Source organism: Cervus elaphus, chromosome 29 (genome assembly GCF_910594005.1).
Source record: "Cervus elaphus chromosome 29, mCerEla1.1, whole genome shotgun sequence".
NCBI lineage: Eukaryota > Metazoa > Chordata > Mammalia > Artiodactyla > Cervidae > Cervus > Cervus elaphus.
Window position 1 is genome coordinate 62,208,613 of NC_057843.1, and position 27,456 is coordinate 62,236,068.

General features: G+C 38.2%; 1 protein-coding gene across 4 annotated transcripts in view; it reads left to right on the top strand.

Moving 5' to 3' along the window:
- INVS (inversin) overlaps positions 1 to 27,456 on the top strand; it is a 124,392-nt gene that overhangs the window by 17,209 nt on the left and 79,727 nt on the right. For all 4 annotated transcript variants that reach the window (XM_043890777.1, XM_043890779.1, XM_043890780.1 and 1 more), the window contains one exon: positions 748 to 914. In XM_043890777.1, the coding sequence (XP_043746712.1) occupies positions 748 to 914 (167 nt within the window). The remainder of the gene's footprint in view (positions 1 to 747; positions 915 to 27,456) is intronic.

Genomic DNA, 27,456 nt, shown 5'->3' on the forward strand with positions numbered 1-27,456 from the left:
CACTTGTTCCTTATTGTCTAGAACAGGAAGTCAATCATGATTCGTTTTGTAGTTCTCAGAAACATGCCACAATGCCTAGTGTATGGTCTGCTACTGCTGCTGCTAAGTCACTTCAGTCGTGTCCGACTCTGTGTGACCCCATAGACGGCAGCCTACCAGGCTCCCCCGTCCCTGGGATTCTCCAGGCAAGAACACTGGAGTGGGGTGCCATTTCCCTCTCCAATGGATGAAAGTGAAAAATGAAAGTGAAGTCACTCAGTCGTGTCCGACTCTTAGCGACCCCATGGGCTGCAGCCCACCAGGCTCCTCCGTCCCTGGGATTCTCCAGGCAAGAGTACTGGAGTGGGGTGCCATTGCCCTCTCCGAGTGTATGGTCTACATTAAATTTTTTTTTTTTTTTGACAAAGAGTAAGGGAGGGAAAAAATAACCTCATATCTCGAAATGTTAATTTAGTATAACATAGAAGTTAAGAACATACCGCTTAAAGTCAACAATCAGTTTGAATTTTAGCTTCACCATCTACTTTCAGTGTAAGGTGAAAAAATTACCCAACTCCTCTGAGTGTCAATTTCCTGTAATATAGGTATGGTACTATCTCTCTCATAGGGTGAGTAAAACTGAAGTGGTATATTTAATGCATTTACCCCAGTACTTGATAAGAAACAGCTAGTAAATATAGTTCCTAGTTATATGAGTGATAACAACAATATTTATCAAATATCACTGTTTGTTTCTTATCCTCACAGGGAACTCTGCCCTTAAAGACAAAGAAGATCAGTTTGGGAGAACACCACTTATGTATTGTGTGTTGGCTGACAGACTGGATTGTGCAGATACTCTGCTGAAAGCAGGAGCAGATGTTAATAAAACTGACCATAGCCAGAGAACTGCCCTCCATCTTGCAGCTCAAAAGGTAAGAAGTCAAATTATTGTGAAGAGTAAGCCTTTTCTGTGGTATTTGTAAATTGATTAGTGGAACTGTGCGATGGACAGATGGGAAAGAAATCTCAGGTTTATAACTTTATTTTCATGTTTCCTCAAAAACTGCAGTCTTTAAACTGCAGAGAGTAAGCATAGATAACCATCATTTATCCATGTTCCTCAAGCAATGAACTTTATTTTCTTATCTAAGATTAAGCTGGGGAAAAGGAAATAAAATTACATGGATAGTATAATTGGACTATATTAAACTATATTACAAGTCAGTTTATGCATTGGAAAAGGCAAAGAAAGAAAGAAAACTACCACACACTAAATTGTCAGTAGTGGTTGGGTTTGGGAATTTCATGGCGGTTCAGTGGCTAGGACTCTGAGCTTCCGTTGCAGGGAGCATGGGTTTGATCCTTGGTCAGGAGCTAGCTGCAGTCCACGGGGTTGCGAAGAGTCGGACACAACTGAGCGACTTCCCTTTCACTTTTCACTTTCGAGCATTGGAGAAGGAAATGGCAACCCACTCCAGTGTTCTTGCCTGGAGAATCCCAGGGGCGGGGGAGCCTGGTGGGCTGCCGTCTCTGGGGTTGCAGAGTAGGACACGACTGAAGCGACTTAGCAGCAGCAGCAGCAGGAACTAAGATCCCAGAGGCCATACACGTGAAGCACAGCCAAAAAATAATAGTCAGTAGTGGTTGGATTAAAACAATGGGAATATATATGAATTTTAGTACTTCTCATTGTTTAAAATGTTTTCCTTAGTGAGTGTTCCTTTTACAGTAAAAAGCTGTAGTCTTGTAAAATATGTGGCATTAGAAGCATAAGTTTATTTTCTGAAATGTATTTTTAAATTTTTTAAAATCTAAAACTATATTGCTAGTATAAATTATTTCAAATTTTTAAAGGCTTGTTAAGAGCTCAGTTTTTTTAGGATTAAGCATATCAAATTTTTTTTTTAATGGGAAGCTTCTAAACTTATTTGAAGATTTTATTTACCTGAAAACAGTTTTTCTCACCATGAAATTTTGGTCTATAAAATGTATTTCTGGTGCCTGGTATTTTTCTCTTTGTTATTTTAGATGTGTATTTTTGGAACAAAAAGCAATGAAAATTAGTTAGATCCAGCAGAAACTATTAGTTATTTCCCATTAAGAAATGTGAACCAGATATAGCTGATTAATTGAGGGGTTAGAAAAATACCTTTTCATTAGCTGAAAGCATAAAAAAAGATTGACATTAAGATGTACTTCTGAATATGCTAGTTACATGCTCTTATCAATTGGGTCTGTCAGGTTATTTCCAAAGTTATTGCTCTTGAATTTGCTTTTCATTACAGTAATTTAAAAGAATTCTCCCTCATTTTCAATCTCTCTTTTAACTACTGCTCAGGTATCTATAACCTTTCACCTAAGCTTGTCAGCTGTTAAAAGTATTCAGTCAGGAAGGGTAACTCTATTTAACTTGTTATCATGAAAAAGTAAACATTTCAGATTGGGAATAGCCCCAGTATTAAGAATTTAATACACTTTAGATTTTTTTTTCATTGTGATTCATTTAGGTTTAAAACTCAACTTCAGAAATGTAGGTTAGGGTAAACTAAATTGCACATCAAATGGATCATGTGAGAAAAAAAGAGAGTTTAAGTTGATGATCTAATCACATGACATTTTTGTAGAGGCATTATGTGAAAAAAGTTGAAAGGGGAGTGCACAACCAGACGTGTGAATTGTGAAGTCTCTTGGTGAGATGCAGTACATTGTTTCCATTTGCATTTTGTTTCTCCTTTATTTTTTTAAGTAGTGATTTCTTTAGTGTCAGAGAATAAATAGAACTATGATTTACATGTCACAGTTCACATAACTGATTTTATAAATAACAACTTTCACGGTCTTGCAGCTTTCTGATAATTATGCATTTCCCCATCTCTGTGTTGCTGTGTGTTTTTGTGTGTTTGCCAAAAGCCATAAGACATCTCTAAGTCATACTGGTATTAGTAGAATACTAGTTAAGTTATACTAATATTAGTAGAATTTCCAGAACAAGGGTGATAATCATTCTTTAATACTCTACTCCGCCCACATCAAACCTGGCTACTGTGTTTGGTTTTGTGTGTCATGCAAAAGCACCATTATTTAGAATCAGAGATAGTATAGTTCAAGCAGGAATAAGATGGTGGAGGATCTAGAAATAATTTTCAAGAATGGTTGGAGATGTCCCAGGTCTGTAGCCCACCCTGCCTTTCAGCAGACACAGACACAAATTCTCTTCAGACAAAATAGCTTCGCCTTAAACTCCTCATAAATATTCAGTTCAGTTCAGTTGCTCAGTCGTGTCCAACTCTTTGCAACCCCATGGACTGCAGCATACCAGGCCTCCCTGTCCATCACCAACTCCTGGAGTTTACTCAAACTCATGTCCCTGGAGTTGGTGATGCCATCCAACCATCTCACCCTCTGTCGTCCCCTTCTCCTCCTGCCCATATGTATTAAAACAGACCAAATATGATCTCACAGTGAAAAATCATCAAACACATAAGGAAGCAATGTACCGTCAAGGAGAGTCAGCGGAAACAATAAACAAATTTCTATCAAAAACATTAAAAACACAATATAAAGTAACCATTGATGGACTATTTAAAGATACATAAAAACGAAATATTTAAGATATAAAAAAAGAAATCATAGTAAAGAGCTACCAACCAGAGACTTCTGTGACTAAGCGTAAGTTCTCACCATGAACCCCTATTTTTGAACAACTCGTCTGCCAAAAACATCTGAAAACTTAACAAATATATTGTTTGAAGACATCGGAAACAGTCAGCACAGGCTGGATCATTCAGAGGAGGGAAGCTTGTGAAATTAGCTCCACATTCATCCTGGCTTTTCCCTTTAAGGCATTTTCCAAATTGGAGTGTAAAAGAATGCAACCCTAGCAGGAAGCAGGATTCTTAGAAAACTGGAAAAACCCAGGTGGAGTTTGGTGTTAGCAGTAGCTGGAACTTGAAAAGCAAACGCTGAAAACCTGAGTATAGATTCCTCGCAAGTCATTAGCAGCTACTTTGGAAGAGGATGAGAATGGAGATACATAAAAGCTATTAAAGTTCAGGCCAAGAGAGAGGAAGAGTTGGATCCAGAAGATCTATTGTGGAAGTAGAAGTGTTCATTCAGAAAGTAGTTGCCAAGTATCTGCTCTGTATTGTTTATACACCTAGTTGTTGTTCAGTCGCTCAGTCATGTCCAACTCTTTGCGACCCCATAGACTGCAGCCCTCCAGGCTTCCCTGTCCTTCACCAGCTCCCGGACCTTGCTCAAACTCACGTCCATTGAGTCAGTGATGCCATCCAACCATCTTATCCTCTGTCATCCCCTTCTCCTCCTGCCTTCAGTCTTTCCCAGCTTGAGGGTCTTTTCTAATGAATCAGCTCTTTGCATCAGGTGGCCAAAGTATTGGAGCTTCAGCTTCAACATCAGTCCTTCCAATGAATATTCAGGACTGATTTCCTTTAGGATTGGCTGGTTTGATCTTGCAGTTCAAGGGACTCTCAAGAGTCTTCTCCAAAATCACAGTTCAAAATCATGAATTCTTCAGTGCTCAGTCTTCTTTATGATCCAACTCTCACATCCAAACACGACTACTGGAAAAACCATAGTTTTGACTATACAGACCTTTGTAGGCAAAGCAGTGTCTCTGCTTTTTAATATGCTGTGTGGGTTGCTCATAGCTTTTATTCCAAGGAGCAAGCATCTTTTAATTTCATGGCTGCAATCACCATCTCCAGTGATTTTGGAGCCCAAGAAAAGAAAGTCAGTCATCGTTTCCATTGTTTCCCCATCTATTTGCCCTGAAGTCATGGGACCAGTTGCCATGATCTTAGTTTTTTGAATGTTGAGTTTTAAGCCAGTTTTTTCACTCTCCTTTCACCTTCATCAAGAGACTCTTTAGTTCCTCTTTGCTTTGTGACATTAGGGTGGTGTCATCTGCATATCTGAGGTTATTGATATTTCTCTTGGCAATCCTGATTCCAGCTTGTGCTTCATCCAGCCCGGCATTTCTCATGATGTACCCTGCATAGAAGTTAGATAAGCAGGGTGACAATATACAGCCTTGACGTCCTCCTTTCCCAATTTGGAACCAGTCCCTTGTTCCATGTCTGGTTCTAACTGTTGCTTCTTGACCTGCATATAGATTTCTCAGGAGGCAGGTAAGGTGGTTTGATATCCCCATCTTTTTAAGAATGTTCCACAGTTTGTTGTGATCCACAGAGTCAAAGGCTTTAGCATAGTCAATGAAGCAGAAATAGATATTTTTCTGGAATTCTCTTACTTTTTCTATGATCCAGCGAGTGTTGACAATTTGATCTCTGGTTCCTTTGCCTTTTCTAAGTCTGTCTTGAACATCTGGAAGTTCTTAGTTCACATACTGTTTGAAGCCTACCTTGGAGAATTCCGAGCACTACCGTGCTAACATGTGGAATGATGGCAATTGTATGGTAGTTTGAACATTCTTTGGTGTTGCCTTTCTTCGGGATTGGAATGAAAACTGACCTTTTCCAGTCCTGTGGCCACTGCTGAGTTTTCCAAGTTTGCTGGCATATTAAGTGCAGCACTTTAACAGCATCATCTGGAGAGAGTATTAAGAAACGAATAATACGTCTGCTGTGAGTAAGTGCTGCCAATACTGAGCCCTATTAACTTCACATCCCTTTGTTTAGTGAAGTTCTCTGATGTTTTGGATACCGAATATTCTTTTCAAGTATTGTCTGTCTTAATTCTGTTATCTGTGAACTCAAAAGTGCTACTTACGTAACATTGATATTCATATATGTGTGCATGCATGCATAATTCAACATATGTTAAAAACTTTCTGTGTAACAGGCACTGTGCTAGGCCTTGGAATGCAAAGATGAACGACATGATTCCTGCTCTTAAATTGCTCACAAACACCACAGATAAAGATATTAAATAACGAAAAAAGGTATTGAGTAACAAAGTTGGCCTATCTACTGTAAAGTGCATATACTTACATGTGATATTAATTTACCTAAGTAAATCTCAACAGCCATAACATGTAAGTAGTCATTGCTGTTATTACTGACCCAAAGATTAACCGTTTTCATATATTATTTATTACAGTTTTGGGATTTTTGTGATAATGAACTATGTTGTGGTATCTTAGATTGATTAATAGGAAAAACTCATGTTTGCATAGCATTTCATTCTTGTCTCTGTTGGAGCCCCACTGTCTCATATGTATGATAATTATTACTTACTTGTGTCTTTCCCACCAGATTGGAGTTCCAAATGAGAGACTTGTTTTATTTTTGAATCCCCCAGAATCTAGCACAGTGTCTGATTTGTCTTGGTTGAATGCATGAATACATTTTGTGTTACTTATATAGAAAGTCATTATTAATACAAATGCTAGACATTTTGTTTATTAGAAACATTTATCCAGTTTCAAAATACATATATGGGAAAGCTTATTAAACTGTGTTGATTGACTTAGTTATTCTGACACATACTTCTCTGGAAACAAATTACTATTAGTCCAAGTAGCTAAGGAAATGATAGACATGAGAATAAAATTAATCTCAATATACTGTATGTCTGTACCTAGTTTGTTTTTCATTTAGCACACTCAGTTTAATCCAAGAAAGAAATCAATCACACCTCTTCTGGGTTTCTTACAAAAGATATCTCACTGTTAGAAATGTTTTCATTCAGGGAACTACTGTTTCTCTGATTTGAACAGATACATTTATTTGTTGATAACAATGAAAAAGAAACTTTAGCAATCTCACTAAACGTCAATAATTATGCATTTTTAACCTTCCAGGAGGTTATTAATTTGGCTTCAAGAAGATGAAGATTACCCACCTACTTTGAAAAATTATATCATGTTAAATACACAAATTAAAGAAGCCTCAGGTTATGGTTGAGTGTTCCTTTTTTATTCATAAAGAGAATTCTCAATTCATCTGTGAAAACTAAATATTAATTTTCAGTTTTAAAAATATGTTTGCATGGTAATGATTTAAAAAGTAAAGGAGAAGAGTAGGATACCTCTGAAACTTTTCTGGAAAATTTAACACCAACAGCATTTGGTTTCCTTACCTTACACTCATATACACAAGTCTCTGTATACTTGAGACGTATGCACTGTTATATATGTGTTATACCTCAATAAAGTTCTATTATTAAAAAAATGATAAAATATCCAGAACTTGGTGACCATTATTTGTAGTTCAGCAAAAGGAGAATGGAAGCAAGCATGGTTCCTAGCCTAGACTTTTTTGTTGTTATTATTCATTGTTATAATTTTTTCATTTTTATTTTATATTGGAGTATAGTTGATTAACAATGTGTTAGTTTCAAGGGTACAGCAAAGTTACACAGTTATACGTACACATGTATCTGTTCGTTTTCAAATTCTTTTCCCAGTTAGGTTATTACAGAGAGCTGAGCAGAGTCCCCTGTGCCTCCAGCAGGTCCTTGTTGGTTACCGGTTTTAAATATAGCGATATGTGCGTGTCAGTCCCCAAATCCTAACCCACCCCTCCCTGCACCGCCCTCCCCCCAGTGACCCCAAGTTCCTTCCTAAGGCTGTGAGTCTGTTTCTGTGTTGTAAACAAAATCATTCATATCACTTTTTCAGATTCTGCATGTAAGTGATGTAATATGATATTTGTCTTTCTCTGTCTGATATTTGTATGTAATCTCCAGGTCCATCCATGTTCCTGCAAATGGCATTATTTCTTTTTATGGCTGAGTAGTATTCCATTGTATATATGTACCTATGTATGTACCACATCTTCTTTACCCATTCATTTATCGATGGACATTTAGATTGCTTCCATGCTTTGGCTACTGTAGACAGTGATGAGATGAACATTGGGGTGCATGTATCCTTTTGAACCGTGTTTTTCTCTGGATGTGTTCCCAGGAGAGTGGGATTGCTGGGTCACATGGTAACTCTATTTTTAGTTCCTTAAGGTATCTCCGTACTCTTCTGCATAGCAGCTATACCAATTTACATTCCCACCAGTGGTGTGGGAGGGTTCCATTTCCGTCATACCCTCTCTAACATTTATTGTTTGTAGAGTTTTTGATGATGGCCATTCTGCCCTATGTGAGGTGATTATCTCGTTGTAGTTTTGATTTGCATGTCTCTAATAGTGATGCTGAGCATCTTCTCATGTGTCTCGGCCATCTGTATGTCTTCCTTGGAGAAATGTCTGTTTAGATGTTCTGTCCATTTGTTGATTGGGTTGTTTGTTTCTGGCCCAGGCTTTTACGCACTCAGGTCACATTTCCCCAACCTTCACCTCAGGAGCTATTTGGAAGCTTTGTATCTATGCTGTAATCCAGTGGTTCTTAAATTTGAGCACACATCAAGATGACCTAGAGTGTTTAGTAGGTACTTCCAGGCATCTCTGTGGCTGTATTCACTCAGTCTGTTTGAAACCAGTTTAATAGCGCTCGCCCTCCCGCAAACAGTGGAGCCAGTGGATATCTGAAGTGTGAGCGGGTGGGGCTTTAGCCCTTGGTGCGCTTCAGGCGCCTCAGTGGTCAGAGAAGCCGCCTGCCAGTGCAGGAGACACAGTTCAATCTCTGGGTCAGGAAGATCCCCTGGAGCAGGGAATGGCAGCCCACTCCAGTGTTCTTGCCTGGAAAAGTCCCACGGAGAGAGGAGTCTAGTGGGCGCCAGTCCATGGGGCTGCATAGAGTCGGACACTGCTAGCCACTAAATACATGCTTCTAAAAGAAGACAAAAGACATTTGCAATGCCCACATTACGTGGAAAGTCTGAGCTTATAAAACCCTTATATTCTGGAATTTTAGTGATCGCTCAAGACCACCTCTGGACTGAGATGGGCTACGTTAACAGCCTCTACGTTTTATTCCATTTGACTTCAGCCTTGGCTAAGCTGCCTTTTCTGGGCAGAGAGTCTTAACCTGAAAAATCTTTACTTCATTACATTCTAACTTCTTAGGTTTCCAAGCCAGTATCAAGTTTTTCCTCTTCTGAGTATTTAGAAACTATATTTAAACCTGTCTGCTGGTTTTCCAGTTTAGAACCTGATTTCAAATAATTAGTGTCTTTGAATTGAGTGTTCCAACCACAACCAAGATTGGTCTGTTTTTAAACAAATCGGAGAGTTGAAATAAAAACCTGTCCATTCTTTAATACTTTGACTGTAATGTACTTCTACTTTCATAGTTACAAGAAACAAAATGTCAGCAAATCTTGATAGATATCACTACTTCTGAGTTCTAACATAGTACAGCTCCAATACTTTGGGCACCTGATGCAAAGAGCTGACTCATTGGAAAAGATCCTGATGCTGGGAAAGATTGAGGGCAGGAGGAGAAGGGGTTGACAGAGGACTAGATGGTTGGATGGCATCATCGACTCAGTGGATGTGAGTTTGAGCAGGTTCCAGGAAATAGTGAAGGACAGGGAAGCCTGGCATGCTGCATTTCATGGGGTCGCAAAGAGCTGGACAGGACTTAGCAACTGAACAACCATAACAACATAGTTCTAGTAAGAAAAGAAAAATTTCATAGTAGCTTCTTAGCAATTAGAATAGTTGAATATTAACTATTTTCTATAGAAGTAAACTGAGGTCTGGTTTGAGTTCTTCAAGGTCGCTTTTTCACTTGCGGATTCAGGAATTATCTTGTCTTTCCGGTTCCCAGCTCAGTGCTCCTGGTCATGCTCCAGTGAAGGAGAACTCGCTCTTCTGCGGCTTACTTTCTCAGACCTTTGGTTCTGTCATAGAGCAATTCTGCAATCCAGCTTCCCAGTCATCTCTCCCCAAAAGTATCCAAGTCTTTCCTTCTCTCTTCCTTCCTTCCTTTCTCTTCTGACAAAGCAGAAGACTTTATTGGAAAGGAGTGCTCAAGCAGAGAACCGTAAAGTAAGGGAACCCAGGGGAACTGCTCTCCAACGGGCTTCTTTCTTACGGGCCAGATTCAGAATTTAAACCCAGAGCTAATGCCTTTACATTAGTGTTTTTTCTTCTTCTCCTTTATGTTGTAATACCTCTCAAACACAGAAGAACAGCCTTGCAGGTTGTGTTTTGAAAACTATGTCACTTACAGCGTTTTCTTTCGAACATGATCATATTTCCTATGACCATATTCATTTTCTAATCATCTTTATTTCTTCACTGACCCCCACTTTTACTAAGCCATGAAAATTCAGGCATCTGCTTTCCACGACTAGATTAGAGATCCCCACAAGCCTAGATTCCCATGGAAACCAATCAGAAACTAAAAGGAAGAAAGAGTATATATTGAATTTCCCTGAGACCTACAGCTTGTTTTTCATTAGGCTCATGCTGATTTCTTTTAAACTCTGGGCACGGGGCCAGTGAATATTTTTACAGCTGATGAAAAGGAACTTCAGATCCATTTACTTTCATTTAAACTTCTAAAAATTAATTTTGTGTATAACATCGATTCCAAAGAAAATGTGATCATTAATTTGCTAATTATCTTCTTGTGTCATAGAACTGTATTCGTTCATATAATTTCCCCTTCTTGTTTTTTGTACATTTTACTGTTCAGAATTGAAACGAGAGGGAATCAAGGGGCTCATTATTCCCAAAATATGAATATTGTCAGCCCCGGACACAGCCTTTTCCTTGTGACCAATCACAGACCTCTTTATAGCTCTTCTGACTATGAAGCTTTTCCAAAGCCCAGATGATCATTTACTAATATAATAAGAGAAATATAACCAAAATGCTAAACTGAGGGGTATCAAGAAAACCAGGGAAGAGGCACCGGGGGAAGGCAAATTAGAACTGTAAATAAGGCCGTCAGAATAGTCTTCACTGAGATGGAAGCAGTCACATTGGAAGCAAGACTTGTAGAAGGTGAGGAAGTAAGCCATGTCAATAACTGAGGGAAGAACTTTCTTTCATTCCAGGCTGGAGGAACAGTCAGAACAAAGACTTAAAGTGGGAGCATGCCTGGAATATTGGAGGAGTAACAAAGAGGCTAGCATGGTGATAATGAGTGAGCAAGGGCAGAGTAGTCGGTCATGAGGACAAGACAGAGATGGGTGCTGGATTCACTAGGCCTTTCGTCCATTGTCAGGAATATGTTTTTATTATGAACCAGATGAAGGAGGCATTGGAGGGTTTTGAGGAAAGAAGTGATATGATCCGACATGTCTTAAAAATAATCATTATGGTACTTCCTCTGGCGACCTAGTGGTTAAGACTCACTTCTTCCACTGCAAGGGGCACAGGTTCAATCCTTGATTGGGGAACAAAGATCCCACATGCCACGGGGCATGGCCAACAACGTAATAATAATAATCATGATGGCCAAGTGAAGACATTTTTCTCCGGTTTTACTATTCCTTCACTCCTTCTTCATAAAATGTCTTCAAGTCTCTGTTCCATCCTGAATCTTTCACCATATGTGTATTTGGAGACCACAGTCTTAAGTCTAGGGGTGCTTATTGTTACTGGGTTGATTGTTTCTAAACCATAGCAGTAGACACTGCTTGGAAATATTTTTTAAATAAAAATACAGTTTTATCATTTCCTATTCTAATTCAGGACTAAGTTTGGTTGGTTGTTTATGTGTGTGTGTGGTTCTTTGGTTTTTTTAGACTTACCCGTTTTTATCTTAGATTTATACTCGTTTTTCTTACCCGGCTGAGAATAATGGAGAATCACATCATACACACACACACGCACCCCTACATACACACACACACATTTTATTTTTTACCTTGTTTATTGTCTTATACTCTACTGCAATGTAAACTCCATAAAGTTAGGGATTCTTTTGGTCTGTTTTATTCACCATTTTCTTCCTATTGCCTAGAACAGTACTTGGTACATGGTTCATGCTCAAAAAATGTTCATTAGATGGGTGAGTGTGTTTCTAAAGTCACAGCTTCATTAGCTTTCCATCATTCCCTGCATTCTGTATGCATTCTCCACTAAAGCATGTACTGACTTTGCAGTTGTCTAACAGAATGTTTTTGGAAGGGACAATAGGTCTGCTTTGCTATCCCCTCTTCTCGTGCACCCCTCCAACCCCCCCCCCCCCCCATGACTCTTGCTTGCTCTTCAGAGAATACTTCCTCTCCTAAGACTGCATTTCTTCTTTCTTTTCCCCTCTTCTGCTGGTAAGTAGCCATGGACTGCCCGTCTGAGCGGACTCTCGCTGGAAAGGGAGTCAGTGTAGCCTGGTGGAGAGCGGAGGACTGAGTGTTTGCATCTCCACAATGTTCGTATTGACAAATGGCAGTCAGTTATTGACATTTATGTCCCTTGGTGATACTTCAATTGGCTTATCTTTGCTGGTCAAATGCCTTAATTGTTCTGGCCTTTAATTCAGTCAACGTTGGAGTTAGAGCAGAGGGGAAGGAGAAGGAGCAAGCCTAACAGAACATCAGGCTGGAGCTAGGAGGCTGCTGGCAACGATCAGCCTGTCATAATGTTATGATTTGTTCATTTTTATACCATTTATTAGCCTTTACTTGTTGTGCCATTTGGCCTCCAGGGCAGATAAAGTGCTGTCTAATTTGGTAGGTTTGCTCCTGTCAGAGCAGCCTCGACAGGGAAGGTGTTAGCTGCAGTGACAAGTAATCAATAGCTGTCGTTGTCATGAGGAACGTGAGCAGTTGGGCCTTTCATCTGGAGGATTAGGGTCTAATTGGATTGAGAATAGGGAGGGTGGGCTGTGGGGTAACCCTGTCAGCCTTGTGAAGCTGTCAAATGTCGGCCTTATTCATGGTGAAGGGAATAAGGAACGTGTGCTTTCAGAATTGAGGGGGAGGCATGTGAAAGCCCTTTATACAAAGGAAAGGATCCTGAAGTCGACTTAGCTAACATAGGCTCCCTTTCTTATTTAATTAGAGATCCCTTTGGATAATAAATCTATGTAACGTTAGAGGATATCTTCAAGCCTGGATGTGCAAACACACACACATCCACACAATACAAATCTACTTTGTTTTTTTTTTGTCTTTGATCACGCTAAAGGTAAACTGCTTAAGTGGAGATTAGAAATGAAACTATAGGGGAGAGATTGCATAAATTGTCATCTCATTGTCAGAACTAACAAGTGATAACAAGTGATAACTGTACCAAGTGATAGAGATTTTAAAGTGTTATTAAAAGAAAATGACAGAGACATTAAAGGATAGATGAGTTAATAATGAAGTATGGATATTTGATAGTATTTTTCTCCCATACTCATTTAGAAATATTGTTCCTTATAAAACAAACTCTTTCATTTACTCCCACAAGAACTAACCCAAAAAATGAAGTTATGCATTAGCTAAATTGTTCCTTCCAAATAATATACAATTTTTTATTTCTTAGTATATTATAACAGGTGCTAGAATTGGATTTAAATGATACCAGTGCTATCGTGTCAAATTCAGGCTCAAAATCACTTCTATATCTCTATATACTTATGCTATTCTTCTATATGTATCATGCATTTTTAGTATGAATGGAGAAGGTATTTGGAAAAAATGAGTTAGTTTATTCTCTAATGTAGAGAGATCCTATTACCACTTCTTCAAGGCCAAGTGAATGATTTTAAATTTCAGTAATGAACTATGCAACGAACTTAACAGTGATAAATGGTAAGCATTTATGTTTCCTTATATGTACACTATGTACAAATTAAATTCAGTGCATTTTTGTCATTCAGAAGCATACATAATTTTAAAAAATGCTTTTGTAGTATACTAAGTACTGAGAGCATTTTTAAGCATCATTTATACAGTATATTTCATGAAAACTTGAATAAAGGTATGTTGACAGTAATGTCAAGAGTGTGTGAATAAGCATTTGTAGGTTATGGATTATGTCTTCAGCCCATCCCTATAGCTCCACGGTCTCTTTGCTAGTCATTCAAAGCTCTGCTAGCCAATTTGAAATGACTCAAAAAAGTATGCCAAAAGAACTGAATGATGTACAAACTAGACACTGGATAGATGAACCCCTTGACCCCACTGAACCCTTCAAACTCCGAGAGTCATTACCATTACAAATATTGTGTTAAGTGCTTCCTGTGTAAGTGCTATCTTGAAGAGTCTGTTATAGTCCATAAAGATTCTATTCTTTATAGTCCATAATGAATATTAGCAAATTCTCAATACTGCTGACTAAGCATTTAGAATTATTATCAGAAGTACTTGTTTTGTTTGATCTAAGTTAGGAAAATTTTTAAATTTTAAAGCAACTCTCCAAAGGTTGCAGAAATCTCTCAGATTTCATGCAGTTCTTCTGTAGTTACATCTGTGAGAGTTAATTGTGGCCACATTTTCTTAACCAAGTTGCTCACAGGAAATGGTAGAAGCAAACTTGTCCTTGCAAAAGAAGTTTAACATTTAAGTAGCTAGATTCACATTAGGGTGTTTGATCAAAACATACTGTCTCTGACCTATAAGTGGTGTTTTTGCTGTTGAAGTCACATTAGATTACTTTGTTGCCTTGTAACTCCTCATAATCTTATTGATTCTTTCATTTAACAAGTGTTTATGCAAAAGCCTCTACGCTAAGTTTCAGAAATGAACCATGAATAGGACATGATCCTGCACTTGAAGACTTCATAGTTTAATGGGAAAAACAGAAAAATAAATGGTACTTAGACTATATAATATGCTCAAAATTCTCCAAGCTAAGCTTCAACAGTACATGAACCAAGAACTTCCAGATCTTCAAGCTGGCCTTAGAAAAGGCAGAGGAAAGTGAAAGTGAAAGTCACTTAGTCCTGTCCGACTCTTTGCAACCCCATGGACTATACAGTCCATGGAATTCTTCAGGTCAGAATACTGGAGTGGGTAGCCTTTCCCTTCTCTAGGGGATCTTCCCAACCCAGGGATCAAACCCAGGTGTTCCACATTGCAGGCGGATTCTTCACCAGCTGAGCCACAAGAGAAGCCCAAGAACAGTGGAGTGGGTAGCCTATCCCTTCTCCAGTGGATGTTCCCAACCCAGGAATCGAACTGGGATCTCTTGCATTGCAGGCGGATTCTTTACCAAATGACCTATAAGGGAAACCCTTAAAGGCAGAGGAACCAGAGATCAAGTTGCCAACATCCATTGGATAATAGAAAAAATAAGAGAATTCCAGAAAAATATCTACTTCTGCTTTATTGACTATGCTAAAGCCTTTGACTGTGTGGATCAAGACAAACTGTGGAACATTCTTAAAGAAATGGGAATATCAGACCACCTGACCTGCTTCCTGAGAAATCTATATGCAGGTCAAGAAGCAACAGTTAGAACCAGACATGGAACAAGGGACTGATTCCAAATTGGGAAAGGAGTACATCAAGGCTATATATTGTCACCCTGCTTATTTAGCTTCTATGCAGAGTACATCATGCAAAATGCTGGTCTGGATGAAGCACAAGCTGGAATCAAGATTGCCAGGAGAAATATCAATAACCTCAGAAATGTAGAGGACACCACCCTAATGTCACAAAGCAAAGAGGAACTAAAGAGTCTCTTGATGAAGGTGAAAGAGGAGAGTGAAAAAACTGGCTTAAAACTCAACATTCAAAAAACTAAAATCATGGCATCCAGTCCCATGACTTCATGGTAAATAGATGGGGAACAATGGAAACAGAGAGTTTCTTTTCTTGGGCTCCAAAATCACTGGAGATGGTGACTGCAGCCATGAAATTAAAAGATGCTTGCTCCTTGGAATAAAAGCTATGACCAACCTAGACAGCATATTAAAAAGCAGAGACATTACTTTGCCCACAAAGATCTGCTAGTCAAAGCTATGGTTTTTCCAGTAGTCATGTATGGATGTGAGAGTTGGACCATAAAGAAGGCTGAGCATTGAAGAATTGATGATTTTGAACTGTGGTTTTGGAGAAGAGACTCTTGAGAGTCCCTTAAACTGCGAGGAGATCAAACCTGTCAATCCTAAAGGAAATCAATCCTGAATATGCACTGGAAGGAGTGATGCTGAAGCTGCAATGCTTTGGCCACCTGATGTGAAGAATTGACTCATTGGAAAAGACTCTGATGTTGGGAAAGATTGAAGGCAGGAGGAGAAGGGGACAACAGAGGATAACATGGTTGGATGGCATCACCGACTCGATGGACATGAGTTTGAGCAAGTTCTGGGAGTTGGTGATGGACCGGAAGGCCTGGTGTGTTGCAGTCCATGGGATTGCAAACAGTCAGACACGACTGAGTGGCTGAACTGAATTGAGACTATGATATTCTTGTGTTAAATCCTAGAAGAGGAATAAGTTAGGGATATTGTGGAGAAAAGTGAGAGTCACCTAAGCCGCCATGGCATGTAAACAAATAGCATCTGTGCTAAGTGGAGAGAGAAAAGAGGTAGGGAGACCATTTCAAGAATATCTTGGAGTGCTCTTGTAGTACTCTCAAGGAGAGAAAGAATATGTAGTCTGATGTATATAGATCATTGACTATGGGCATAAAATATGGAGGTGATGATATTGGGCAAGTAAAATGGAGTCAAACCTTCAAGGACCCTACATGGAGAACTGTGAAAGGACTTGAAATTTTATGGAAGGGTTACATTGAAAACCCAAACATTGATTATATTGGGCTGAAGGAAATGGATTTGCGGCTAACTCACCAATGCCTTTCTGATCACCAAATTCAAATACCTTTCCTAAGTCCTCATCTTCTTTGACTTCATTGGTACATTTGACCATCTTCATAACCCTCTCCATGAATTTCTTTCTTTTCCCTGAGTTGTATTACCTGTAACAGTGGCAAAAATATTACACTAGACTCAGAAGTCAGAAGACCTAGATTCATGACTTGGGTTCTACTCCTTTATAAGTAAGTGATTTGGGGCAGGTTTTAAGCATAAATGCTCTGGGCTTCTGTTTCATATTCTTTAAATTTGTGATAATACTAATCTCAAATGGTTCTAATGCGGGTTAAATCATGAATTTGAAAGGACCCTTTGTTTCTGCTAAGGGATATATAGTCTGAAGAGACCTGACTTGAATCCCAAAATGATAAGCCTGTTGAGTTAGGAAAAGCATATATTCAAGCACATTACATGAGTCACTTCGAAGCTAAAATTAAGAAACAACTACCGAGATAATCAGGTAACAGTTCTGAGAATCTTTTATTAGATCTTCCCTAATGAACCTTAGCACTTTTTATCCTGTATTGTGATTATTTATGAACAAATCAAGTGTTCTGGAGTACTATCAAAGTTATCTTTGTATCCCCTTGCAATCATTTCACTAAATAAATAAGTGTTAAATATTTGTGTATTGGGAGGAATGAAACAAGGAATTATTGTGCTAGTATTGTAAGAATTCGTTCTGGATACAGTTTCATATTCAAATCCTTGAATCTATTTGTTCTTTCATTTTTCAGTTTCGCAGACATGTTTAAAATAGCATTTACTCTGTAAAACCTTTGATTACCCAAACTTTAGGATTTGTTAACAAAATATAGCATACCCCCTTTGGCAGCACATATATGAAACCAAATGTAGCATTTGACTTACAGTGAGAGAGGGAAGGGCAGAACCGTGATGCTGACCTCACCTGCTTGGTCAAGGGAAACTAAGAGAAGTTGTGTTACCCAGTTTGTTGTAAGGGTTCAGCAGGGGGGGATGCTGCATTGTGTAGAGATTATAATTGATCTTTAATCAAGGATAGCTATTGTCAGCACAAGATCCAAAATAAAACAGTTAAGCGGTACTTACGCGAATGGTCAAGACTACCTAAGTGTGTCTTCCATCGTCAGGTTGCTACAGTGTCTGTCAACCATCTAGGGAGCTTTTTTAACGTAACAACGCCTTTGCCATTTGCAGCGACGTGGATGGACCTAGAGATTATCATACTAAGCAAAGTAAGTCAGAAGAAGAAAGACAAATACCATATGATATCATTTATATTGGAATCTAAAATATGACACAAATTAGCATATCTCCAAAACAGAAACAGACTTACAGAGATACAGAACAGACGTGTGGTCGCCAAGTGGGAGGAAGGGTAGGGGATTAGCACAGAGATGGATAAACAACAAAACCCCGCTTATAGCACAGGAGACTAACGTATGCAATATCCGGTGATAAACCATAGTGGAAGAGAATATGAAAAAGAATATGGAGGTACATATAACTGCATCACTTTACTGTATACCAGAAATTAACACTTTACTGTACAGCAGAAATTAACATTATAAATTATACTTCAATAAAAATATTTTTTTAAAAAAGAAATGAAAAATAACAACACATTCTGTTAATGATGGTGTAGCTCATTTTGGATTATCCTTCTCACAAAATTCATTTTAATGCTCTGGGCAAAATTTAAAAACAACTACCTAGAGGAAGTGAAGAGTGAACAGAAGCAGGCTGAAGTTGGGGAGGAATAAACTCTTGGAATAAGAAAAGACAAGGTGGCTTTGAATGGGCTTCTGCTTATATCCCTGGGCCTAGTCAGTTCTTCAAGGAAGAGGAAAATTGAATAGAAGTCTGCACTGCTGCTACTTGTGATGAATCAGAGGAAAACATTTAGGATGACAGCTCCAAATCAAGAAAGGTATAGAATAAAGCATTCGTTGCTCAGTCATGTCCGACTCTTTGTGACTCCACAGACCGTAGCCCACCAGGCCTCTCCATCTATGGAATTCTCCAGGCAAGAATGTTGGAGTGGGTTGCAGTTTCCTTCTCCAGTTAAAGAATAAAGGTACCCACAGAAGTGGGGCTCTGAATTCTACATGTAAGCTGCCAAAATCTTCAGCTGACCTGTTATCAAAACATATATGGGGAAAACTTCAGGCACTCAAGTTAGGGCTAAAATAACTCATCAGAGATTTTTAATCGCTACCTGCCTATGCAAGAGAAATAGTTTAGAGTTTGAATTCAGACACGTTAACTGCCTGCTTAAAAAAGAAATCAGTACAGGTGTACCTTGAAGATATTGTAGGTTTGAAGACCACTGAAATAAAGTGAATATCATAATAAAGCAAATCATGTGCATATTTTGGTTTCCCAGTGTATATAAAAATCATGTTTACACTATACTGTAATCTGTTAAGTGTTCAATAACATTGTATCTTAAAAAAAAGTATATACCTTAATTAAAAAGGACTTTATTGCTGAAAGATGCTAACCGTCTTCTGACAACACAGAATTGCCATGAACCTTTTCTTTTTTAAAACACACAATATCTGATAAGCACAAAAAAGTGAAGTGCAATCAAATATTATGTCTGTAGTCTTTCACTGGTGGTAAAGAACCTGTCTGCCAGGGTAGGAGATGTAAGAGATGTGGGTTTGATCCCTGCGTTGGGAAGATCCCCCGGAGGAGGATATGGCAGTCCGCTCTAGTATTCTTGCCTGGAGAATCCCCTGGACAGAGGAGCCTGGTGGGCTGTAGTCCATGGGGTCACAAAGAGTCAATCATGACTGAAATGACTTAGCATGCACACACAGAATCCAGAGTCTCCTTTACAGTGTGTAAGATGTTATCTAAAATTATTAGACATGTGGACAAATGGAAAACTGTGGTCCATACTCAAGAAAAAAGGAAATCTTTGAGAGCAACCAAAGATGATCAGATGTTGTAATTAGCAGATGAGGTTTTTAAAGCAGCTATTTTAACTCTGTTTACATAAAATATACTCATAATTAATAAGCACAGAAAGTAGAAGCTGTAAAAAAAGAACTAAATGGAAATTCTAGAACTGAAAAATATATAAATAAAAATTTTATTGGAAGAAATTATTGGTAGGTCAGAGATGACAAAGAGTCAGTGGGCTTGAAGATAGATCAGTATAAATTTTACAACCTAAAATAAGGAATATATTAAGGAAAAAATTGTGTCTCACTGATTTGTGGGGCAACATTAAAAGATCTAACATACTTGTAATGAGATTGCAAGTGTAATTACAAGAGGTGAGGGGAGAGGAAATGGGGCAGAAAAATAAAATTTTCTCAATGATGACCCAAACTTGCCCAAACTTGGTGAAAGACATAAATTTAAAGATTCAAGAGGCATGGTAAACCCAAAAAGATAAATACACAGAAAACCTTACCTATAAATACTGTAGTCAAACTACTAAAATCCAAAGATAGAGGAAATCCTGAAAGCATCCAGAGGAAAAGACACAACCCAGTAGAGTAAACGCTGAAAGCCAGTTACAGCACAGTCTCATAAACAGTGGACGTAAGAGGACATTGGAATGATAGCTTTAAAACGCTCGGGGGATGAAACCATCAACCTGGAATTCTATATGTAGTGTAACTGTCTTAACATATTAAAAATAAGGACAAACAAACACTAAAAATTTATCTTAAACAAACCCACATTGTAAGAAATACTAGAGAAAGTTCTTTGAGCTGAAAGGAAATGGTATCAGATAGGAACTTACAGTGTTCTTGCTGCACCGTCTACTGTTAAAGCCAAATTTTATGGCAGCTGGCAAAGGAGAAATGGTTATAAAGTCTAGCTCCGCTCAGTCGTGTCTGACTCTGCGACCCCATGGACTGCAGCACAGCAGGCTTCCCTGTCCTTCACCATCTCCCAGAGTTTGCTCAAACTCACGTCCATTGAGTTGGTGATGCCATCCAACCATCTCATCCTCTGTTGTCCCCTTCTCCTCCTGCCTTCAGTCTTCCCCAATATCAGAGTCTTTTCTAATCAATCAGCTCTTCGCATCAGGTGGCCAAAGTATTAGAGCTTCAGCATCAGTCCCAGCCCTTCCAATGAATATTCAGGATTGATTTCCTTTAGGATTGACTGGTTTAACAAGATAAAGAAGAGTTTGTTTGGAGTTATAAGGCAAATAATTGGTAACTGCTACAATGATTGAGGAAATTTATTTTGATTCTAGTTTGCTGAGAATGTGTACCAAGAGTGGGTGTTGAATATTGTCAGATGTCTTTCCCTCATCTTTTTGTTCAATATGACCATTTTTTTTCTGTTTGTTGTTTAGATGCTAAATTGTGTCCAACTCTTTTGTGACCCTAGAGTAGCCAACCAGGCTCCTCTGTCCAAGAGATTTTTTCCAGACAAGAATATGGAAGTGAGTTGCCTTCTTCTCCAGGGGATCTTCCTGATCCAGGGGCCAAACCTACCTCTCCTGCATTGGCCTTTACCGCTGAGACACCAGGGAAACCCTGTTTTTTTTTTTTGTTTTTTCTGTTAGGCTGTTACAATAGCTGCTCTAAAGTGCTTGTGTGTGAATTCCAACATCTGAGTCTTCTTGTTCAGTTCCGTTTAGTCACTCAGTCGTGTCCAGCTCTTTCCAACCCCGTGGACTGCAGCACGCCAGGCTTCCCTGTCCATCACCAAATCCCGGAACTTGCTCAAACGCATGTCCATGGAGTCGGTGATGCCATCCAACCATCTCATCCCCTGTCATCCCCTTCTCCTCCTGCCTTCAATCATTCCCAGTATCAGGGTCTTTTTCAATGAGTTAGTTCTTCGCATCAGGTGGCCAGAGCGTCATCTTGAGGTCTGTATTAATTGTATTTTTCTATTTTGTCCCAATTTTTTTTTTGTTTCTTTGCATGTGTAGTAATTTTTTATCATGTCCTCAGAGTTTTAGGTGTTATGTTATAGGGACTCCTCATTCTGTTGTCTTCCTCTAGAGAGTGTTGATTTTTTATGTTTTATCAGGTAATCACACTGAACTTAAAAGTTTTACTTTTTTCCCATAGTCTTTTGTTGAATCTTTCAGACCTGATCCATAGCCCTGGTACATAATCTATGCTTTTAAGGCATGGCTCTTTGGAGATTTCAGTGGAAACCCTGCAAAGTGTATCCAGCCCTCTAGCTAGGTGAGACTTAAAACTCCAAATTCTGTCTCCTCTGTGCTGGGTAGTAGCTGAAATCTCTGATCAACTTTTTCAACCTTCAGTTTATTAGTTTCTGCAGACTTCTTGGAGTTTCTCCATGCATTTGCAGTTCAGGGGTCAGCCAAGGATTTTAGATGAATCTATGTGCATATCTGAGGTCTCCCCACTTTGGCTGTTTTTTCCATTCCTGTTATTCCATCATTCTAATTCCATCCATCGTAATTTAATGTCTAAAGAACTAAATTAGCCTATCAGCATTCTGGATTCAATTCTTTCTTCTCAAACCATTTTTCATGCTGCAGCCAGTTTTCATTCATTCATTAAATGATTTGTCAAATGATTGATGAGCACATACTGGAAAGACAATACAGTCAAGCAGTCAAGCTATTGCAGCTATTAGGTTGGCTTGGCACATAGATTCAGCAGGTGAAGAGACCATAAGATCAAATTTATTTAGGTAGTTTATTATTTATGATCAGCAGGCAGCATTGATTCTTCTTGCCCCCAAGTTCTGCAGTGATGCAGAAGCAAGTCCACGTGGATGCCGCACAGGCAGTGGGGCTGTGTTACATTTGAGGAAACTTGAGCTTAGAAATCTTACATCAGGAATGTGAGCACACCTGCCCAAACTTTTCCCTCAAACAAGACATTATCTTTGTTATTCTTGGGCAGCAAGCAGTTTCATCCTCATGCCTGAAGGGAGATACTATCTCTAGATTTCAAGGTCACTTACTGTTCAGACATCCTTGAAAAGACAGTGTAAGTAACCAGACAGGTAGAAAGATTATGAAGAGTCACCTCCAAACAAGTCCAGAAGCAAACCAAACAGCTTAGGTTGAACTTTCAGAGTGATTTCAGAGATAATAGAAATGTGTCCATCTGTTCCCCTAAATCCTTCTTCCTTCTTTTCATCTGCAAAGGAAAAAAGGAATCTCAGTGAGGTGATAGGTTTAAATTTCCACAATATATTTTAAATCTTTTATCCCACCACAAAATATAAGGCTGAAAATTTTAATTACCTTGGAAGTCTTAGACTTATATTCTTTTACACTAAATTGGAAAGATGTCTGCAATGGCAGAATTTGTTTATAATTTGCAATTTATTAATCCTTTGAACAAAGGAATTGGGTTAGATTTTATTGAAGAAGAAAGAATATATGTTGTGATTCTACCTTTAAGAGCCCCATACCCAAGGTAAGGAGAATGGGCCTTTGCTTGAAGAGGGTATTTTTCTCATAAGACAGTGTCAGTATACTGAGTGTCCCTTCTAAAGAACCCAGGCCGTGAGGGCTTCTCGGGTGGTAACGACTATCAAGGGAAGCTTCTGTGGCCCGTTCCAGTTTCCAGTGTTCTTCCTGCTAGGGACTGAGAGGCAGCTATTAGAGCAGTCCCCCCCGCCCCCACTTCCTGGTGTGGGTACAGACTTGCATTGAACTTAATGCTGTCGTCACAGTGGCAGCTTTGCATTGTTCGAGGAATCATTCCTTGAAGCCTAGTTAGAGTCCTTCTGATTATTTTATAAGTATATAAATCCCTGTATGAAAAATTCTTCCTGCTAAAATAACTTATGCTGGATAAACCTAATACATGGAGGGCCTGAAATTTCAGGTGGGCCTAGTGAAATGGTCAAACTTAGACAAAGATCAGAAATGAGGGATAGAATTTCAGATAGAAGGAATTGAGTGAGCCAAGACTGAACAGCAGAAATGGCCTTAGCATTTTTTTAAAAAAGAAACACTAAGGAAGTTAATTGTAGGAGAGAATGAGAGATGGGCTCGTTTCCTGTAAGTTTCTTTCTTATTTAATCCTGATTCTTTTTGTATTTCACTTCCTTCCTTTCTTTCTGGTTTCCCCATCCTTTTCTTCCCCATTTTACTTGTCTATAGCATTAACCTTTCAGTTTTCATACAGTAGCATCGAAAGGCATTACTCACTGATTTTGGGCGGCCTCCAGAATTAAAGTTGCCACACATCCAAAGCTTGTCCTTTCCATTGAATATCCTGCTCTTAGGTCAGCAGTCATTCTTGAACTTGGCTGTATTACTGAGCAGACTCATTCATAAATTTGGTCTCCTTGGACTAACTAGATTTATTGTGGGCTACCAGAAATCCCCTTCATATGTGCATGACTGCACTTGGAAGCTCTGAGCTTTACAGCCCTCTTTACTGCCGTCTCTTCTAACCAGAGCAATATCTCTTATCCACTGGCAGAGGAGAGTTAAGGATGTGATTGGGAGTTTGAGCATGAAAGTAATGTGATGGGCTTGGAGAGCGTGAACGCAAGGTATGTTGGAGGTAGTAAGATAGGTCCTTCACCACAGCTATAGGCAAATTCTGTCTCCTAAGGTATTAATACAAAACATAAAGCCCAATATATACTTAATGCTTAGCATCTATTGCATTTGCTGAGGCATTGTGAAGAACATATTGGTTACTCTGATAAATTGGGGTGAAAGGAGATTTGATTGGAAACAGTCTCTGCTTCAAGTGTTTTGTGGTTTGGGTGATTTTTATTTCTTGCTGCATTTCCTGGCATTTATTCCCAATGTTTAACATTACCCAGTAGCTTGATTTTTATTGTTGATAATTGTAGTTTCAAGTGACTTTCTCCTTGACTTTGTGAGAGTTTTTCCCCCCAATCACATTTCCCAGGTTTATTCTATCCAAGAAAAATAAGGGTGGTTAATAACCTGCTCTATGTTTCTTATTAAAAAAAAAACAAAAATTATAAGAGCTTAAAAAGGACCTTGAAAATCATTATGTACAGCATTTCCCAAAGCTCCATCTTTAGGACAGGTAGTCTTATGAAATGTTGTGTGAAAAATGGATCCCATTGTCAGAGAAGTTTGTTCTTTATTGGAAATTTGCAATACACACTAGCATCTTAAAGGCTCTGAAAAATGATACAGTAAAGAAACCTGTGTATTTTTTTTGAATCTAGGATTTTTCAAAATCATTTGATCTCAACACTTTTTAAGGCATAAACTGATAGCGTCTTAACTGAAAGTGAAAGTCGCTCAGTCGGTTACTGACTCTTTGTGACCTCATGGACTCCACAGTCCATGGAATTTTGTAGGCCAGAATACTGGAGTGGGTAGCCTTTCCCTTCTCCAGGGGATCTTCCCAACCCAGGGGATCAAACCCAGGTCTCCCGCATTGCAGGCAGGTTATCAGCTGAGCCACAAGGGAAACCCAAGAATACTGGAGTGGGTAGCCTATCCCTTCTCCAGCAGATCTTCCTGACCAGAAATCAAACCTTGGTCTCCTGAATTGCAGGTGGATTCTTTACCAACTGAGCTGTCAGGGAAGCAACTTAAGGAATTGGTCAAGACTTGGTAAATACTAGTTTATAACTTAATTGAATATCTTTATTTCACAGCTGAAGAAACATGGGCCCTGAAAATTGTCTTACTCAGCACATCTAAAAACAATGCCTTAGATCTACAAATAAATGATAATGATATGCTGTTATTTGGGAAACTAGTTGGAGCTACTATCAAACCCCAGATATTCTAACTTGTATCTCATACCATTTAATAATGATAGTGCATTGAAACTTATGTGTGCTACTATGTAAGCTGATGATAAATTTAAAAAATGTTATTATTACTGTAAAATGTTTCATGCTAGCTAAAAAGGCAAACAAAAAGTGAATATTTTGCTGATGTTTTAAATAGTTTTAGACTATTGCTGTCTGTCTCTAGTCTGTAACAATGTCAAATGTTGGTCCCTTGAAATTGGTTAGAGTGCTCTGGGTTTTGAAAAACCAGTTCAAGTCTGTTTATAGCCATCTGAAAGGGGATTTTCTGAAGCTTTTTCTACTCCCATGATTCTCACAAAATTCTCCAATTCTTTCTAGTATAGAAAGTACTGGATCTTCCCTTAAAGAAGTGCTAATCCCAGAGTGATCATGTAAGACAGATTTTCCCACCTCTGATCAGGTTTTTTTTTTTTTGCTATATAAATAAATAAATATATATATATATTTTTTTAGCATGCTTGGTGTTTTATCCTCAATGTGTTTCTTTTTTCATGAAAATAGTGTACTGTATGTAAGAAACACTCTTGGTATTTTTCAGGACTCTATTTTGGTATGATATTTTTTGATCATTACTCTACTTAGCTAAGTCAGATTTCACTATCATCAAAGAATATATCTTAGAATTAAAATCTCAAGTTGCGCTTGACCTTCCTGATTTGCCGTCAGTTTAAATTAGATAGTATTTCCCATCGTCTTAAACCAGGTGACCTCTTAGAACGCTACCATTTGTGGAGAAAGCAACTATAACAATAGGAGAAGGATGTGAGGTGAAGAAAAAGCCTGTATCATTTGTTTTAGCATCAAAAAAATTTATGAATAGTTTTTAATGCTGGAAATAAACAGGTATCATAAACGTGTGTATGGGGGTTCACATTAGAAGTTTTTATGGGCACTCTTGCTGATTACTTGATGCAACCCTGTATATATTGGGCTGTGTTTTCTCAACTGCCTTTGTAAACACTGTGGCCTTAATAGATCATTTTGAAAGAAGCTACCATCCCACTGCATCTGTTGGTAGCCTTCTTTCAGGTTTCTGACATATCCTTAATCTGATGCTCAGCCTTGTCATTTGGATCAATAGTAAACCAGATAAGATGTCTTCTACTTGCAAGACTATGGCTATAAAAGGTATCTGAAAAATAAATTCACTTTTTATGTCCATGCCACAAACCTTGGGGGTACTAATTTGTCATTTGTCTCTCCATCTATCTGTAAACAGTCAGTTAAATTGGTTATTGATGAGAATAAGGTGAATTATACTTGAAACAAGAGTAATATAGAAATAAACTTCATAGTAAATTTCTTAGATTCCTTCAAAAAGGTGACATCTTTTTAAGAGGTGGCATATCTTAACTTTAATCTCTATTTTAGAATGAGCAATTTGTTTTCTATATTGTTGTCTATTCTACATCATCAATAATAATCAATTATAATAATGTTATACTTTATAAAGCACTTTTATATACATGATCTTATCTTCATAACCTCATAATATATTACCAATTTTATAATTTGTAATGTATTTGTCAGTCATTCAGAAATTTTTATCTAGTACCTATTAATACTATATATATAATATATATATATATTATATGGCACCATGCTAGGCACTGCACATTCTGTATACAAAAAGATGTTGGTGATAATAGAAGAAATTAAAATTGTAACATTTTAGTATTAGAAGGAATCCCCCAAATCATCTCCAAGCTTATTGTTTTACAGGAAGCTAACTTGCAGCTGGTTTGTGACTCACAGTCAACCAGCCATCCAGTGGCATTGTTTTTTTTTTCTGTTATATAAACTGATAATCTTTCTAAAGTCAACCCATAGTTTAAATTTTTGAATCTGTATTTCTTCATCTATGAACTGACAATGATTCTGGCCTTCATAAAAGGGATATTATGAGTATTAGTAAAGGTATGATTATGGAACATTTTAAAATTTAAATGCCCATCTGAGGATAAGAAACCTGTCCTTTAGGGAAGAGACAAGGAGCGAGTGAATCAAAATGTAAGCCTTGGTTCCCTCATGTTTGTGAAGTGCAGGCTGCTCATTGCTTTCTTCATATTTTTTCTTCATTTTTCAGCTTTCTTTAATGAACATCTTACTACTTTTATAATAAAATTAAGTTTTTTTCCCCTCTTTTCCCCCTCTAACTTTATATTTTGGAATAAT